We start from the raw sequence: 17,102 nt of genomic DNA, 5'->3' as shown, positions 1-17,102 counted from the left end.
AATATTTATCTATTCAGTCACCACATAGTAAACAGACTGTGCAAAAAAATGAATATAAGATCCCCACCTATATAACAAATCGTGACCGAACAGGCTCAGGCTTAAGTAAATAACATCAACAATATTCTCACACGTAGCCCTCAAATATGTATTTGTATAGCAATCTTTTGAAAACTAAAAATGAATCACACATGTTTATGGTCATACTGTATCAGCATCATTAACAATTAAGATTATTTTTTTCATTACTGAGCATTTTACAGCTTCACAGGGGTGAAGATGTGCTAATGTTTAGCAGGATTAAGATTTCGCTTACTATCTTAGTTAAATGTCCTAGTCTGCTCAAACTAATTGGCGATAAAAACAAGAACACAGCTGATGCTCCAGTACAGTTTCGCAGGCATTTTGTTACCAAAGAATTATTGGACAAATTAAAACAATAAGAACTTCAGAGTTATGCCAGTCGACTGCATGGCGTTCAAATTTTGCCAACAATCCACACTATAGCTGCCAAGCTACTTCCCTGCACACCTACTCACATTATCACAAGCCTGTCAATCTTACATAGTGGAAAAAGTCAGCATGATTATTTCTGGGCACAGTAACTGGCTCTAAAAGTATGATGCTATACTGCTGGCTAGAAATATATGTATAGATAAAATCGATATTAAAAATAAACTTCCAGTCCCTTCCAGCAGTGTTGGTGATTGTGTAAACAGTACCTCCGCCTCATAGATGAAGAGGATGACGTAGGTGATTGTGTAAACCGTCATGTAGATGCTCAGTTTCACAGACCCACTGTGACTGATCCTCGCCCTGTGATATGCAAGGATAAACACAGGGTCAGAGGTTGCACACAAGTTGGAGGAAGATAAGAAGAAAATACAATGACACACTTTAAGAGACACAAAGGAAAGCTAAGATACAAAACACACACACACACACACACAGACGCACACACACACACAGACGCACACACACACACACACACACACAGAAAGACACAAAATCCTGCATTTGCTTCTTTACACTCAAGCAGACAGCTTAATCAAAAAACAGCTATTCAGAACTACACAGCACAAAGATATGTGAGCATTAAACTCTCTGCTATTTATATATTTAAAACAGCTGCAGGCTTATGGATGGAGCAAAAACAGAAATTAATGCTTCTCTATTTGTAGCTGTCAACAAATAAGCATTTCAGCGTTAAGCCTTCATCAGCATTTCAAAGATCTTTTTGCACAGCTAATTCATCATTACGCTCAACCAAAAAAGAAAAGAAAAAAGAAATCAAAGTTGTTGAGTAGTTATCTGCAAATTGTCAACTAGTTAAACGCTGCAGATAAATAGCTCTGCCTCATGCTTAGCCGTGAAGCAGTTCGTTTTATTCACTGGGGTTTTAAGAGAGTTTAATACGTCTAGAAATCTTCTGAACCCAGAGGAGGATCTAATCCTAGAGTCAAAAAAGCCAGCTTAAAAATTTTGCAAGCTAAGTTTTTGCTGTGAGTTCTGTATGAAAAAAGAGATTTAGTTTGTGCCAAGCCAAAGCAAAACCAATCTTCAAACTTTGACACATGTTTAGATGATGACTTGCCAGAAAAATAAAATCAAGATTCTAAAAAATACCTTATAAACAGAGGTGATTTGTAAAAAAGCAAGATCGTATAGCTGCATGACTTTTTCTTCGCACATAAAGCTAACTCAGAAACTGATGTCAAATTAAAAACTGGCACGTTTCTCCCATTTGATAACTGGAGTTTGAATCCAGCATTCGAAAACAGGCAAGACCAATGACAGTTGGATGAGCAGGGCATTTGTCCAGTCATGTGGAAGATGGATAAATGCTGACATTCCAGTGAAGAAAAGCACTCTTAAATAATCCATTGTGCTGTCTAACTGCCTGTCCCAAGCAAATGTCTGCTAACTCTTGCCAGAAACTAGTGAGCAAACAAAAAACCTGTCAGCCGGCTCTGCGAGCCAAAGGTAATGCTTCAGCATCAGAAAGTTCACACCATAACATCATTTATCCATGACATCCCTTCACACACATCAGGCGCTCGCCCACATTATTAGACGCAGCATCCTAACTGACTTTTTGACTCCTGTCACCCGGCATCATCAAGTCATCATGGTGACGGTAAGTGCTGACAGTGAGTGACATTCTCAGCATAAAAATACCTACAAAATGTGACAGGCTTGTATAAACAGACACACACGCGCACAACACTGCAGTGTAGTGAGATAATACATGTACACACAGACAAAGCGCCCACCTGGTGACAGTGAAACCTTTGCCCAACAATATGAGCATCAGAAGGAACACCAAGAAACTGACGGAGAACAGTAATTTCCCTGGAGATGGTCACAGAGGTGGAGGGAGAGACAGAAAATGAGAGAGAGGAGACAGAAGGGGTAATTAGGTTGTGGTTTCCGAATCTGAGATATCAGAGGGGAACGATAAAATCAGGTCACCGCACACATTTTTGCTCGCGCACACAGTCACATACAATCACACCCAATCCAGCCCGTGCACGCTGAACCACCTATTACATTTCTTCAGCTGCACACGCACCCATCAGCATCCTATCATTCATTCTGCTCAGGCAGTGAGCGATTTTCCAGTGCAGAGTTAGTGTCAGTCATTGAGTCAGTGATCGATGCAGGAGAGGAACTCACCAAGTATTTTGAGGCTGCCATTGCCAACTCCTTCTCTAGCATACAGGCCCCAGTAGACACAATGGAACAGCAGGCTGAGCACTGCCAAGTGGAAAGGATGCAGGGAGGAGAGAAATTAAAAAAAAAAAAAAAAAAAAAAAACACCAGAAGGAAGAAAAGAGGGAAAAGAGATGGGTGAGCAGGCGTTACAGAAGAGGAGAAAAGGCATTAAGAGGAAGAGATGTGGGAGTTAAGAAAATACACAGAACAAAGGTGACAGGCAGATGATAATGAGGGAGGAGAGAAGGGAAGCAAGACAGAAAAAAAGAAGGAATTTATAAAAGGAGCAAAATCCTTGAGAGAAGTGAGAGGGTGAAAGCGAATTCAGGGGTGGCACGAGAATCGAGAAGGGATTTAGACAGAGGACAAGCAGGCAAGAAAGAAGAAAGTGAGATAAGGGGGTGAAGAAAAAGAAGAGGACAGGATGAGGAGAGCGGGGAGGGGGTTCATCAGTAACAGCATGCTCCACTAAACACTGTAACACAGGGCGACTGTTTGCAGTAGGTCCTATTCAGAGGCTAATAAGTGCGATAATATCTGTGCTCTTGAAGTGGGGATTAAGGTGTGAGATGCTGCAACCGTGCAAGAGGCTCAGTCATCTCGAGTGTGTGTGTTCTGTCAGTGTGCGTGTCTGTTCAGGACAGAAGCTCTCACCTTCCACACCTGCTGCCGTCATAAACATTTTGTAGGTTGTGTGAAGAAGCTGTCTTCCCTTCAGATTGTCTACAGGTAAAAAAATAAATAAATAAATAAAATAACAAGAGATAAAGGTGACAGAGGTGTGTGTGCTGGGGGAAAGATAAAAAGGATGAGGATACACTGACAGATGGCGAAGGAGAGCAGGAGAGGTACAGAGACTGGGAGGCAGAAGAAAAGAGCAAGAACAAGGGAACGGGCCAGATAAATGGGCGGGAGCGATCATTAGTATGCATCCATCTCATGATGCACATCTCCAGATGACGCCTTATACATCTTCTCTGTTCACGGCACATAATCCGAGAGGAAATATTCTTAATGCGTATTTAAGCAGCCTATTTTACTACCAAAACACTCCGGCAAACAGCAGTGGCCTAGGGGGAAAATTTATAGAGAGAAGAAGGGTCATAAACGATCACACTCTTTTAGCTCTCCTGTATTACAGCAGGCTTAGCCAGCCAAGTGTTGCTGAATCCTCCTGGGAATTTTGCGGGTGCTCTAATGATATTTTTTAAAGAGACAAAAACTTCCAAAAAATTTCATATTCATTTACAGCCCTTTGAAGCTTTTGCAAACACTGTTGTTGCGCTTTCCCCCCCTCTCTGCGAGTGCGCGTCTCTCGAGTTTTCTGTTCCTGTTTTTTAAAACAGAGACACGTTGCTGTAGTATGTATAGAATGTGGTGATAATAAAGCAAGGCCTCCCCTAAAGAACAAAGCCTTAATCTCAATGACAGGACATGCTGCTCCAAAATCTCCATGTGTGGTTCAGTATTAATGCTGCATACAGATGTGCAAGTTACCCATCCCACGTTTCCTTTTTACCCTCATCGTCTTTTGGACTGTGTGCCGTTAACAAGTGCCCTCTCCTCTGTACTCTAACGGACAAAGCGTCCATGAATTCTAAAAAGATATTACATTTTTGATTATTCAGACTTGAAAACAGTTTCCATTTCTCCTCAGTCAGCCTTTAATGAGCTGAGCCCAGAGAAGCTAAGGCATTTCTGGATCTTGTTTACAAGTGCTTTTTTCCTGCGTAGTAGTATTGCAACTTGCATTTTATGGATGCAGCAACAAACAGTGCTCAGAAGTGTTTCTGAGAGCATGCAGTGATTTCCACTAGAGACTCAAGTGGAGCAGGGGGATTAATCCAAAGAGAACTGAAACCGACAGTCAGAACCTCTAATCGACGTAATCTTGCCCACGTTGGTTATTTCTGAGTTTGTTTCGTTTTTCTTGTTGCTTTTTTCGAACTCTGTTAATACTCCAGCCGGTATTTACAGTCCCCTTTAAAACAGTACTCAGAGCGTCGTCACGTGAGCCCGCCCCGTCCAGCCTGCGCCATGGTAACATCATGGAGGAAAAACTCAAACACCGAGCCCACTGTGCAACTCGAGCAGCTTGTGCCAAATAAAAAAATCTACATCTGTTGTGTGGACACATTTTTGGCTTTAGTAAAGGCAACATCAAAAGAGGAAGAAAAAAAACTGCAGGAAAAATAGTTTCAGCGACCAAAGGTAAAACAGCCAATCTGTTACAACAGTGTGTGTATGTGTAGATTCGACTAAGGTTTTTTTTTTTAAGACATTACACAACTTTTCGAAGTATTTTTTACCCTGTTTCAATTTTTTGAAGTTTATTTCTGTCAACAAATTTCAGATAGGACTACATACTTAAAAACACACATATTTACCCATTTCAAAATTTGAGATCTTTTCTTTTTCTTGTTCTTTTTTGTTGTCATTTTTAGTCAAATAAAGGGTGAAATCCTTGCGTTCTGTTTGGTTATATGGCTTTTCTTCTATGTTCATAAGGACAATGACACAATTTTGTGTCTCTATACTAAAAATTACATATAGAATTGACTGCAATTGCTAAACAGTTAATGCATTACTTTTGTTAAAATCCTTGTATTAAAGCTAAAAGTCAATTCAGCCACATCTTGACTGTTTAATTTAAAATCCTCTGAAGATTTTCAGAATGAAGTCAATCTCAAGACCCAGCGTCAGTAAGGACCCCAATAAAGATGTCAGAAAAAGCATTCACATGGGAAAAACCAAACAAAACACATGCATCAGTTTGTTCACAGCTGGACAAAAAGTGAGAGTTAACAGCGCTAACAGAAAAATCTCACCAGAACTTAATTTAGTAGGCAGACTTAAAAATATAAATCTGACTCTCAGTGCTGTGAAAGATTGTGCGATTCAACCTTCCATTCTTAATCTGAAGCGTGCCTCATTGGGTCCAAAGATCATTAAATGGATGCTTAATTGTGATCGTCTAGAGAAGCAAACTACAGATTAGGTGCAATACAAGTGATTCTGCCCCCTTGCCAGTTTATAAAAAGGAAGATATGCATATGATAGCACAGAAACGCCCGACGTGAAGAAAGCAGGGGATTTTCCCAGGAGCTGTTGTTCTCAGTTGCTTCAGGGTTATTTCAGCTTTGACCTTTACGTGACAAACTCGCTTCAGTAACCTTAAGGCTGCAGCTACCTTCTCCACTCAACCGTTCACCTTTACTTGAAAACCAAGGCTCGCTATCACCGTCTCCTCTTTCCTGCTTCCCTGATGCTCGTGTTCAGTCTCAGCCCAAAATGAAAACGGCACAGGCTCCACCTTTACTTATCTGAACAAACACGAGAACTTACTCCCATCCCATCAAGAAACCATGTAGATTTTATAATAGATCTGACACAAAAATTGCATTTCTGGGGGGCTTTGAATTCCTATTACATTAAAAGAGTGAAATAAAAGGCAGTACTTACAAGCAAAGTAGCAGGAGAGAAGGAACACCATGGAGAAGATGATCAGGAACGTGATGTCTGTTTCCAAGATGCCTGTGAAAGGAGGAAGAAAAATTCAAGAAAACTTGTGATAAAAGGAGAACATTTGAGGAGAAAGAATGAAATAGAAATATGAAAGAAGGCAAATGTACAAGATACACAGTGGGTTTAGATACAAAGGAAGAAGGAGTAAATAAGGTGTACAAAGTGTTCAGATCAATAAAAGAAAGTAGAACGTATGAGGGAAAGACAGATAATTTACAAGGGACAATAAATCCAAAGAGCAGGGTGCTTGATCCATATCAAGCACCCTGCTCTTTGGATTCTCATTTGATCCTATAGCCATATATTGGATTAAATGAGAAAAAGTGAGAGGCAGTTACAGTAGAGCAAGAGTGTGAGAGATCGGAGGAAACATTAGTGATGTAGGAATAATTAATTTAGATGCTACGTTGGCCCTCTTTTATTCTTTTCATCCCTTCCTCTCAGTTTATCTAGCATCATTAATTCATTCAGCCATCCCTTCATTATTGTCATTTGTGTAATTTGTTCAGTTGAAGGTGCTTTATTGGCCGTGCTAAGTGGTGTAGGCTTGTGCCATCAGCGATTCATTCCATAATCTCTCACTTTCAGTCTAATCACACTTACCAAACTCGTCAGCAGAGAAATGCTGCGTCCAGAAAGACTGGCCATTGGTCAGTTTCATCTCATACTCCAGCTGCAGGCCATCTCCCTGCAAGACATAAGAGAGCAGCAGAAGTGGACAGTGGATGGTTAGCAGATTTGTACAAAATATTAATGCACTATGTTTATCTATGATCTTCATAAAAATGAATTTGGGTGATATTTTTGCTTTTACAAATGGTCACTCAAGGCTGGCTCAAAAAAAGCAAATCCACTCCCACAGACCAAATTACTTTAGAGGGGAAGTAAACATGTTTACAGCTAGTTCCGAAAAATGATTTTGGTCTCTATAGCTATTTTTTACCCTGTATGCAACCATACAGGGTGGGTGAATTTTTCATAACTTACCCATTTAAAGTTATGCATTATTAGGGGCATGGGCATTTCGAGTGACATTAGCCGGCTGTTAGACATCCATTTGGCTAATTCAACTCCTTGACCGTTTTTGTGTACTTGGGCCCTTGTGAAGCATTTTTAATGACAAATTATTTAGCTTTCTTTGCAGCTAATTGTATCAAGAACTTGCCCAAGAAGTTTAGGTGAGTCATATTGTGGCCTTTTATTTGTATGCATTGTTTGTTACTGAACCTAGCTAACCAACTTGCTAACATTAGCTGGAAGCTTTCTCCTCCAAATATGGCTCCAAAGAATAATAATGTTAGGCTAATGAGTGATATCATTATAACTACCAAATACAGTTAATGGTTGCATTGTTGTAAATTATAGATTAGGAGCAGCTCCCTTTCTTGTATGCGCACCACATACACTGTCGCAGTCAAATATTTATCCACAAGCTCACGGGGTTAAGCAGGTGATCCATATGCTTCAAGGCTATTACAGAGGCCTTAGTTCGGTTCCACCGTGTGCCATTTGCTATTTACTTTGCCCCGCTCTCCCACCTTTCCTGTTTACTCTCAAATGTCTGTCATAATTAAAGTCTTAGAAACCCGAAATATATATATTTAAATACATGCATATTTAGAGCCACATGCTGGTGTGCCATTACCATGGAGGCTTTTCACTGTGAAGATAAAAACAAAGTATGTGAAAGTAAATTATGCGGGACCACCACGAAAAGGTTCATGAACACAAACTTATTCCAGCACTTAAATCAACATTGGTTTTTTGAAAGAGGTTACAAAGGAAAACTGGACAAAGCCATCCAGAGCTCAGGAGCCAGCCACAAGCCTGCAGCCTCAGTGTGAACAAAGAATCAAAGCAGATACTAGGAAAATTATAGAGATGAGCGAAAAAAGGGTCAACATCCTGGTGAAGTTACGCATATATTGGAAAGTGTTGTTAAGTACCTGACAGTTGTTTTGTTATATAAATGTGTTGCACCTGCTTTTGTTTGGTAAGGTGAAAAATATGTCAGGTAAAGGTGGGTGTCCAGTAATTCATTTTCAGTTAATTATCTGTGCCTCGTTCCAGTAGCAGAGCGATTTATTTTCAGTTGATTAAGTGACGTTTCTGTAACCTTCTCCAGTTTGGGGGAAATTGTGAATTTTAATTATTTCTTTTATTATGAAAATTATATTTTGTATTTATTTATTTATTTTTTGGTTGCATATACTGCAAGTCATTGTTCCCAGAAAGAAAATCGGAGTTCTGCAAAAAATCGACAGAGGAATTGGACTCGACTAAGAAAATGGCAATTGGTGCATATCTGGTAATTTACTATGAGGAGACAGGTATGGTATACCTGATTACAACTGAATGCATTGAATGCAACTGTGTCATTTAGTCATTCTTCGAGCTGGCCTCGGCGCACCTCAGGATCCTCCAGGTGTACGGAAAAAGTTGATGGGTAAAGAAAAGGGAATCTGGGCTGTTCTGCCGACACTGTGCTGCAAATCCAGAGATGCTCAAATTACAGGAAAGATGAAAAGATCATAGCCATAGCAACAGCTTTCTCTTGCTTAAGTCTGAGTATTCTTGGTCTCAATTATTAATACTGTGATTTTAATTATTTGTTAAGCTCAATATCTTCAAATGTTGATCTGATATAACTGCCTGACAGTGCAGTGGTATGAAAGCTATCACAAAGAGAGAATATTTATTTTTATTTAAGTCAGGAGAAACATCACAAAGAAAACTAGCATGCCCCTGTGGCAAGCCAATATTGGATTAATGTGAATGTTTACTTGTCAGTTCTCAACACAAAAAGCATCAAATTGAAATGAATTTGGGAGGTGAGAAAAAAGACGTATGGGGAGCAAGAACAAGAGAAAGTGCACAAAGATGGGTTGACAATCAGAGCACAGAGAGCTCATTTCACAGACGTAAGTTCAAAGCCGATGGAGTTCGCGCTTGTTGCTTGAGCGAGGGACCAGAGAGGGAGGGGGAGAGAAAAGACTTTGATTTCATTTGGCAGCCTGAGACTCCATCTCACTCCCTCTATCAAAAAAGGGCGAGAAGCGTGGAGCGTGCACTGCCACAAAATCAATACAGACACAAAGAGCAAGGAGACAGAGATAAGGAGAGTGATAGATGTGGAGAGAGAAAGTTTAAAATACAGGTAGAGAGAAAGAGAGGTTGAGGAAACAAGAAAATGCAAAAAGGGAGAGAGAGAAATAGATGCACGGGAAAGAGGGGAGATGAGGGAAGAAGTGGCACTTCACTGCAGGACTTCTCTCCACAGGGTTCACAGATGAGTTTAGGGTTGCTGGGTGGTTTCTGGTGTAAAAGGCACCCACTTTCGACGTACCGCACTGATGTATCGCACACTGAAGGTGTTCTCACCCAACATCAAAACAGTCTGATACAACTTGTGATCCCTTAAGCTGCAGATAACAATATTTTCAAAGGATGTCTGAGTCTTTTGAGAGAGTGTGCCTCTGGAACGTAAATGTTCGGGTAGCGTTTGAGTGCAACAAACCCTTTTTTCTCCAAAAATTGTGTTTGCACAGTCAGTTTTATGTGTGAGTATAAAGATGTATCCTTTTCAAAAATGTCTCCAAGGTTCTTCAAAGTAATACCGGAGGCCAAGGTAATGCCATCCAGAATGGGTTTTTAAAAATACAGTAACTTCAGTTTAGTGTGAATTTAGAATTAGAACATTTCAAGTCATCTAGGCTTTAATTTAATTGGGACTTGATAGTAGTTAATCTGCAATGCAGATTTAAATATTACTTGCAGAGCAGTGGAAATGTATGCAACATTTTCAATGAATGTTACTTGAGCAAGGCATGGATGATGTCATACACACTGGCCCAAGAATAGAACCCTGTAAAACTCTAAGACTATCTTTTGTGTGTCATTTACGTGAATAAAACAATTCATCATCAGATAATCATGACTCCAACCAGCACTGCTGTTTTTCCTCTGATGTAAAATGTTGGTAATGCTGGATGCTGCACTCAGACAAGCACAGACACAAGTTCATGGTCCAGATCATTAGTAGCATTCACTAAACTCTTTTTGTGGTATGATGATCTCAATATCATGACCTATACTCTCAAAAAACCTCACTTTTCAAATGAGAGTTGACTTATTTCTTACAAGAAATAAAGGGAAGGTGGGATAAGACCCCTTAGCCTGGTAATATTGAAGTTAATTAACAGAAAGACTTTTTTGAACATTTGTCCATGTCCAACATACAATCAGTCAAGATCAGATGGTTTCTAAAGCTGCTTTATTTGATGATCGATCCGTGACATCTTTGGGGAGAAATCCCGATTTGTAGTCCCCGTTTGCCTCCAATAAACCCAAACCACTGTAGCAATATTATAGCATCTACTTGGGTAATTCCCTGACTAAAGTCAGCTTAGCCCTGATGACTATGATTATTTAAGCATCATTTGCTTCTCTAAAGCTACAGAGGCCATTAAACATCTGCTTTCACAAGCTTGTAGCACTGAGCATGACCAGTAAATTCAAGTGGTTATTAAAATTTAGGTGAAATCTCCCATAATGCTGAAATTGCAGCCATTCTTCTAGGAAGGCCTGCCACAGGATTTTATAACCTGACCGCAGCAGGGGATTTTCTCACAGCCAGGTACTGAAGTATCAGTGAGGTCAGGCATGGATGTCGGGAGATAAGACCTGACTCGCAGTTGGTGCTACAACTCATACTGAAATTGCCAGACGGTCAGAGAAATGCTTCAACAACAAACTCAGATTAACAGATTAAGATTTCCTTTTATAGATCTAAGGAGCAGAGCCCAGACCATGATAAGCACCTTCAGGCCAAAAGTACACTCCTGTATCAGTGTAGGACAAAACACAGAAATATACTGTATCATGGCTGCAAAATCCTTTACGCTTTTAAAATAGAAAAACATGCAAACCCTTTAAAAAGTTCCCTGCCAGAGTCACTGCTCCATGACCCTTTGTGGTGGCGATTTATCATATGAATGAAATTTTTAAATTGCAGTGAAGAAGAAGGTGACAGATGGGTAAAATAGCAGACGAGATTTTTTGTTAGGTTTCTTCAGCGAGGGATCCTGTCCACATATTTTTTAATCTATACAATGTAAAATAACATAATGTAATTTATATTTAGGTGTTGGCATCACCTTGCACTTTCAGGAATTGTGATGACCGTGAGCTGATAGTTGATGAAAAAAGTAATTAGCACCTAATCGTTCAGGTAAATGTTAGTTGCAGCTCACACACAGATGGTGCATACACTGTGTACTGTAGGAACATGTTACTAGAATCACAGTTTTAACTGTTGCACTCTGTGTTCACACCAGAACTACTACTACATTCTACAAATCACAAAGTCTGATTTTTTTTATATGGGTAAATATATCTCCCAGAAGACTCATAACACTGTCAGCTAATCCTGTTATTTTTTTGTTGTTGTTATTTATTACACTGAACAAGCGCAATGTTTCATGTTCAAACTGGCTCCCCGTCTAGAACAGGAGAACCTGGACAAAATACAGTAGCTGTGATTTGTCGCTCGGCCAAGCTGACAGCTGCAAAGTTCTGGCCGTTTCTTTAACCCCTGCCTCTTTACAGCCAAGCTAATTTCAGTTCTTTCTTGGTTCCCTGCTGAAGTAATTTTGCTTCATTAGCAGTAGTTCTGCTTGGAATAATAAAGAAAAAGTTGATTACAGCAATTCAAAGCCTTCTACATCTTCACTTGTGTTTGAAAGTACACAATAATGCTCCGACAACAGTTGCTCGTACAAATGCAAGTAATTATTCTGCATTTGCTCTGTTTTCTCTTCACTTTCTATTGATGGTACCCAATTAGTTACATGACAAGTTTTATTAATATACCAACTTTTCAAAACAGTCTAATGACAACAGTATAATAACAACGATTTTTTTTTGTAAAGCTTTGTAAAAGTTTTGATGTTATGAATCATCATGTGAAATTCTGGGATGACTTCAAGTTTATTTATTAATGTCTTTTTTTTTTTCCTCCCCTGATGAAATAATAATTATTTGCAGCCTTGAGGTTTCCTGCTATAATTAATCAAGTGAAATTGCTTGGAAATGTTAAATAAAGACCAGCCTCACATTTTACCAGTTTATGCTGGCAAGGGAATTGAGAACAGACGTCCTCTTGTTTTAAGGACTTAGGAGCTGATTTGGATTTAGACCCACTTCCACAGGTAAAGAGTGAGATGGAAAGTACACGAAACAAAAAAAGAGCCGGATAAGAGAGAAACAGGAACAAAGTGGGAAACAGGGAGTAGCAGATAAAAGTGAGGGTGCTGGGGAAAATGCATTAAATGAGCGAGAGGCAAAAAAAGAAATGAGACCAGTGAGATTGCAAGATGGAGAGGAGAAACACAATTAGGCACAGGCTGACAGAGAGGAACAGGAGATGCAGGAGTAAATAGATATGAAATGGCGTGGAGCGCGTCACAGCTTGGTGACAGAGTTGAAAGAGAGACACAGCTAAAGATTGTGAGCGACAGAGGTAAGAAAGATGAAGAGGTGTGGAAGCAAAACGGAAGCGAGAACGCAAGCCGTGAGAGACGAGGGGTGGAAATTGGCTGCGGGACGTAGCATGCATATTTCCCCAGGAGTGGAGGCGAGCCTTTATTCTCAAGTCCAACAGCATTAGGCAGCGTGTCTTTCAGCGGATGCTGGCGTGACACTAAACCATACTCTCCAGGAAGCATCCATTCTAATCATATCCCTCTTCAGCTAGGGCTCTCAAGTGGCAGCACAAAAACAACCCTACGTACCCCTCCCCCAAAAAATACAAGGCCAGGAATGCTCACACACAATTACACACAGAATCGGAGCATGACATGCTCGCGTACAGGTGAGTGTGCCATTGATAGGCAGGCATGCTGGGGTACACCTTCAGCAGATATTTAACACTTTCTCTTACCTGCATTCTAAAAAATAAAAAGAAAGAAAGAAACAACAACAACAAAAAACACAGCTATCACTGGGATTTGTCCTTGACTGAAGGAGGATATACGGTATCATCACTGAGCTATCATCAGCCAGGCTCACAATTTTTGGACAGGGTGCCCCAGCCTAGACTCGTATCAACAAACAACACACCACAGCTAGCACTTTGGTCATTTTCTCCCGGCACACCATTACCACAACACCAATCCCATTATAAAGCAACACAATGCATCAATGTCCCCAAAGCGAGCCAGTCAGCTACAGCGGAGGCCTCACCAGGCATGTTTAACTCAGTTGAAGCAGACGGCTGCATACTCAGAGTCTCTGTGCTTTGATGCAGAAAGTGTAGCAGTATGAAGGGAGAGATAAGACACTTCAGAGTGTCAGGCGGAAATCCAGAGACAGATACACAGATAAAGGATCGGTTGTAACATCTGAGGAGATGAATTTAGGGGTGTCTGTGTGGCATTTTACACACAAATCTTTAACGTAACATGTGGCATAATCCTTATCTGAAGACCAGTTTCTAAATGTTTGTAAGAGTATCTGTCTAACTGGGTTAGGAGCTTGAATAAGTACTCTAAATCACTGGATTATAATTCTTTTTTCCCCTATTTAGATATTTTTACTTCCACTATTTAAAGTCTAGCCTGGTGCAAAATGCCCAAATGGGTAAGCATACACTGGGACAGAAATTATGCTCACGTTGATTTAAAATTTATTGGGAAGCAGCACAAAAAAGTAGCCTTAAAATATCCAATATTTCACAGAGCCCTCCTCGGGGTGTGCTGGATGTATTTTTGCCTGAGCTTTCCTATTTTAATATCTGATTCAGCTGTTTGCACCAGAAATGTATGAGCTTTCTGCCGGAATGTGCAAAAAAAAAAAAAAAAAAGCATTTAAATCAATTTATTGGTATCTAAGACAAGAATATAACTCCCTGCTTCCTCAGTGTCTAGAGGGGGGGGCTAGAGCAGACGATGACGTGGAGGGTGATGGCAGTAATGACGCGCGTTTGTCTTAGAATACAAACAGAATCACACAGTGACCACAGGAGTGGGTTTGTGAGCTCTCTCTGTGTTTTTCCATTTAAAAAGGTGTTGCGTCATCACGGCATTGTCTGGTGGTGAACCTGCTCTTTCTAAAGAAAACCAGGGCAGCAGGGTCAGGGAAGGCTGCGGAGGGTCAGAGGTCAGTGCTTACCCCGCACTTGCTGAGAGCGATATACCACCATCGCTCCCTCACCGAGCGGAAGCTGCGGCCACCCACGCAGCTCAGGACCTCCTCGTTTCCATCCCCTTCCACCTGGGAGGGGAAAAAATGCACGTATTATTATCCAGAAATGCAGCACATTTTGCCTCACAGAGACACTGAGCTGTCATAGTAGATTTTGGAGCCTGAAATATCAAGATACAAACATATTTCACACCCCAGCGTAGCCTGAAATGTGGCAACAAGATCCAGTAACCGCAACAACAACAGAGTCATGCTGTTAGTCACACATTCTAAAGTAATACACCACTTTGTGTTGCTTGGTTAAAAAAAAAAAAAAAAAGTGTGAAGAAAGATCTTTGGGAACCTTTGTTTGATTGAGATGCATCATTACCAGAGGAAAAATGTAAATAAGTAAAACGTTATGCAAACACATTACTCGCCTTTAGCTCTCACTCCCTCTCGGTTTACTGATTTGCTCTCTTACTTTACAGAAGAGTATACAATAGGAACGAAAAAAATATGCTCAACTGTCGGATGATAAAAGGAGAAAACATCATACTCTGTAAAGGACACACATGCTGTTCAAGACAGCAAGCTCAGTGGTCAACTTCAAATACAGAAAAGCATCCCTGCACTGGATTTCCAAAGATTTGCTTTGTTTCTCGCTTAGGGACAAGATGCTGTAGAGTGCAACTGTGCGTGTATATATAAATCTGTGTTTGTGTGATGCTCTTACCACACAGCCTGACCAGGTGTAGCGTGTGGTGAGGTTGATGACCTGGTTGTTTTCAGGCCTCAGCACGGCTTCCTTCTGGTAGCAGTTCTGACATCAGCGGACACAGAAATATCAAAACAAGTTTTTAAAGCCTCCACGAAGTGCTTTTCAGTAAACCTCAGGACAAGATGTACCCACAGTTGTTGGGCTCCCAGAGAGATATTTCTCCGTGCACAGAATTCATGGTGATTTTAGTTGAAATCTGATTGAAAACGTGCTTCTGATCTGTTTGAATGCTGCAAATAAAACTGATGTTTTCTGACTCTTCTGCAGTGGATTTCTGTTCCCTGTCTGACTGTTTGACATTAATGTTAAAAGCTGTGTGACGTATAAGAGCCGCAGTGTTTGATTTAGAGAATCTGACACGAGAAACTGACTGAAAGCTGAGAAATGATGTGCTGTTTGTAAGTGCACTGAAAATATCTCAACATGATGTCTGTGTGTCACAAGATGTCAGGGAGAAGAAGAATACACCACCAACCAAATTACTTTAGTGCACCAGCCAAGAAATGCACTGTATTTGGGTCTTTTTTTTTTTTTTTTGGCTGTTCTAAACCATTTTAGCACGGATTTTTCCAATATGCCGCAAAACACTTCATAACCTAAATAACTGTTACATTTCCAACTCTGAAATTCGCCCTGGTTTAAAAAACACTAGAAACTTATAAAAAAACAGAAGGTTAATTTCCACACATGCTGCTGGACCACAAGGCTTTTACAGAAGACAGATGTAAAATTATATACTGACAGAGGGTAAATCAAAGGTCAAAAAGTACTTTAAAACTGACCACTTTTCATCATCAAAGCGACAAACACATTTCCTACAGTAGATATACCTTCACTCTCGTCACACAGCTTAACTTACGAAGAAAATTACAGCAGCATTTAATAGGATCATTAAAAAAAACAGTTTAATATAGGGCTGTTCGATATAACGATATATATCAGATGACGATAAAAACGTCTATCGTTTCATTTTACGCTATCGTTTGTTTCGTGGTGTCGCAAAATAAACTGTTTACGACAATATTTTTTTCATGGTTTTGATGGTCACTGTAGTGGCTATATTAATTTCTTAAACTTCTCTCTTTCTCTTATATTTTATATAACCACACTAAAGACGGACAAACGCCTGTTTTTATGCGTTGTCGTTAGCAACAGCGACGGTGTCACCATCGCGGGTCCGCTTGTTTATGTTCCACATAAACCTTTCACAATAAAGCTCAAGATCCTGTTGAGACTTTTCAAAATAAACTGAATCACGTGAAAGAGCAGATTATTTACGGATGAGAATTAAAAAAAGAGCCGCCAGGTGCTAAAAAATAAACCTTAGACTCAAACGTTAGAACAGGCTTTTCCCCGCAGCACGCTGTGTAATAAATACTCACAAAGAAACGGCGGCCTTTACAACTTATGTCTAAAAATGTATCGTTTGTATCAGCTACATGACACGCAGCTGGAAACACTTCCCGCAAGACGAGCTGCCCGAGATTCACAGAATTTACAGAAAATGTTCCATTTTTGTGATTTATATCGTTATCGGACGATAGAATTCTTATATCAGGATATGAGATTTTGGGCATATCGCACAGCCCTAGTTTAACATCAAGACTCTGTGTTTAAATTACAAGAACTGAACATGACAAGGAAAAGTTCTTTTTGAGACTTCATTACGTGCAGGAATGAAGAATTTATCATCCTGAATGTAATTCTGTTTTTCATTTCCACATCAGCATCAGAACATCACTGCACAGCATACTGTTCTGACCAGATCCTTTCCACCCTCCTTACACACACACACACACACACACACACACACACACACCAACACATCTCATTACTGGGTTCTCTGTGACATGCCAGCTCCATCCTCTTTTTGGAAATGTTTCCCCAGATCTCAGTTGGA

The 17,102-nt window shown here is 40.2% G+C and overlaps 1 protein-coding gene across 1 annotated transcript in view; it reads right to left on the bottom strand.

Moving 5' to 3' along the window:
• The window catches only part of tmem145 (transmembrane protein 145), a 41,717-nt gene that overhangs the window by 7,805 nt on the left and 16,810 nt on the right, over window positions 1–17,102 (bottom strand). Inside the window, exons 4-11 of the mRNA XM_026184683.1 lie at window positions 15,158–15,244; window positions 14,410–14,511; window positions 6,844–6,928; window positions 6,178–6,249; window positions 3,370–3,438; window positions 2,677–2,757; window positions 2,274–2,352; window positions 723–816 (exon numbers count right to left, since the gene is read on the bottom strand). Coding sequence (XP_026040468.1) covers window positions 723–816; window positions 2,274–2,352; window positions 2,677–2,757; window positions 3,370–3,438; window positions 6,178–6,249; window positions 6,844–6,928; window positions 14,410–14,511; window positions 15,158–15,244 — 669 coding nt within the window. The remainder of the gene's footprint in view (window positions 1–722; window positions 817–2,273; window positions 2,353–2,676; window positions 2,758–3,369; window positions 3,439–6,177; window positions 6,250–6,843; window positions 6,929–14,409; window positions 14,512–15,157; window positions 15,245–17,102) is intronic.

This window comes from Astatotilapia calliptera, chromosome 11, assembly GCF_900246225.1.
Source record: "Astatotilapia calliptera chromosome 11, fAstCal1.2, whole genome shotgun sequence".
NCBI classification, from domain to species: Eukaryota; Metazoa; Chordata; class Actinopteri; order Cichliformes; family Cichlidae; genus Astatotilapia; species Astatotilapia calliptera.
This window is presented reverse-complemented; position numbering and strand designations above follow the sequence as displayed.